Below are 1863 nucleotides of genomic sequence, written 5' to 3' on the forward strand. Positions count from 1 at the left end.
GGGTTGGTGTGTGCGGGTGGGGAGGAGGGATGAGGGGCATTGCCTTAGCCTTCCAGGATGGAGCTGGCACTCTGCTCCCTGAGGGCCAGGCTAGCTGGGCTTCCGGAGGGTGGTTGCCCCACTGCTGTCCACGCCCCTCACTCCCTCCCTCTGCCAGGTCTCCTGTGCCACCTGGATGATGCCTGCGTCAGCAACCCCTGCCATGAGGATGCCATCTGCGACACCAACCCTGTGAACGGCCGGGCCATCTGCACCTGCCCCCCAGGCTTCACTGGGGGGGCCTGTGACCAGGATGTGGATGAGTGCTCTATCGGTGAGGAGGGGCCCACTGCCTTGGCACAGGATTGAGTGCGCCTGGCCCTTTGCTCAGTGATGGGGTCGGGGTGGGGGAGGTTGGGCCAGGATCGGAGTGGGGGCTGGCCTTTTGCTCAGTGATAGGGTGGGGGAGGCTGGGCCAGGATCGGGGTGGGGGGGCCTGATGGCCCTTTGGTCAGTGGTGGGGTTGGGGTGGGGGAGGCTGGGCCAGGATCGAGGCGGGGGGGAAGCTTGCCCTTTGGTCAGTGGTGGGGTTGGGGTGGGAGAGGCTAGGCCAGGATTGGGGCGGGGGAGCCTGGTGGCTAGAGGCCTGGCCCTTTGCTCAGGGTTGGGGTTGGGGAGGCCTGGCTGGGATTGGGGTGAGGCAGGAGTTGTGGGGGTCTGGCCCCAGCCTCGTCTCTGACTTGGCCACGTCCCTGCAGGTGCCAACCCATGCGAGCACTTTGGCCGCTGTGTGAACACGCAGGGCTCCTTCCAGTGCCAGTGCGGGCGCGGCTATACGGGTCCCCGCTGTGAGACTGACATCAACGAGTGCCTGTCCATGCCCTGCCAGAACGACGCCACCTGCCTCGACCGCATCGGGGAGTTCACCTGCATCTGCATGGCGGGTGAGCACTCACCCTGCCCCCTGCATTGCCCGCAGCATGCCCAGCTCGGCCTGCCTCAGAACAGCTGAACTGCAGCCCCAGAGCCCTTGGGGATGTGTGTGCTCAGGGGCTGGGTCCCTGCCTTGAGGGGAGACTGGCTCTACCCCCTTTCCCCCCCCCCCCCCCCCCACACCAGGACTCTGAGAACAGCCTGTGTCTCGGAGCACCAGATCGCCTGGGGAACGGGGGCCAGTTTATCCCCCAAGACGCCAAATGCTGGTTAAGTGATTGTGAAGTTGACTGGGAGCCAGGACTCCTGAGCTCTGTCCCCAGCTCTGGGAAGGGAGGGGAGGAGTCCGGTGGTTAGAGCAGGGCAGACTGGGAGCCGGGACTCCTGGGTTCTCTCCCCAGCTAGGGGAGGCAAGCATTGTGCTGTCAATCCAGGGGCTGGCTGGCCTGAGTATCTTGAAATGAGAGATGTGATTCTGTCCCCCCGCCCCCCAGAGCAGGTGCAAGGCGTCACCTTCTAACAACACCTCACAGTGAGTTTGGTGAGACTCAGCCCAGTGCCCAGCGGGATGGGAACCTAAGTCCCCTGCCCTGTATCCCAGCTGGCTCTAGCCAGCCCCAGCTGAGAGGCCAGGGCTGGATGGGCATTGGGTGCCCCTCTGTGACAGGGCTCCCCGTGGACAGAGCCCGGCCTGGCCTGCATTCCTCTCCTGTCCAGAGCAGGGAATCCTGGCTTGGCTTGGCTCCCAGGGGTTGGGAGCGGTTGGAAAGCCCAGGCGGTTGGGGCGAGGGCCCCTCCCCTGGCAGCCGGATGGTGGGATCCCGGGGGCTGGGCCTGGCAGGGAAGGATGCAGTGCTTAATTTGGAATGAAAGAGGTGCCAAGGCTCAAGCATAACAGATGCGGCAAGCCCAGAGGGGCCGGGGCTATGAGCTCCCAAGCCCAGAGGGGCC

General features: G+C 65.1%; 1 protein-coding gene across 1 annotated transcript in view; it reads left to right on the forward strand.

Moving 5' to 3' along the window:
- Nucleotides 1-157: 157 nt before the first annotated feature.
- LOC112122204 (neurogenic locus notch homolog protein 3-like) overlaps nucleotides 158-1863 on the forward strand; it is a gene marked incomplete at both ends in the record, with an annotated part of 6938 nt that continues 5232 nt past the window's right edge. Inside the window, 2 exons of the mRNA XM_026663071.1 lie at nucleotides 158-313; nucleotides 738-923. Coding sequence (XP_026518856.1) covers nucleotides 158-313; nucleotides 738-923 — 342 coding nt within the window. The remainder of the gene's footprint in view (nucleotides 314-737; nucleotides 924-1863) is intronic.

The sequence above is a fragment of the Terrapene carolina genome, unplaced genomic scaffold (assembly GCF_002925995.2).
Source record: "Terrapene carolina triunguis isolate 2854851 unplaced genomic scaffold, T_m_triunguis-2.0 Scaffold32238, whole genome shotgun sequence".
NCBI classification, from domain to species: Eukaryota; Metazoa; Chordata; order Testudines; family Emydidae; genus Terrapene; species Terrapene triunguis.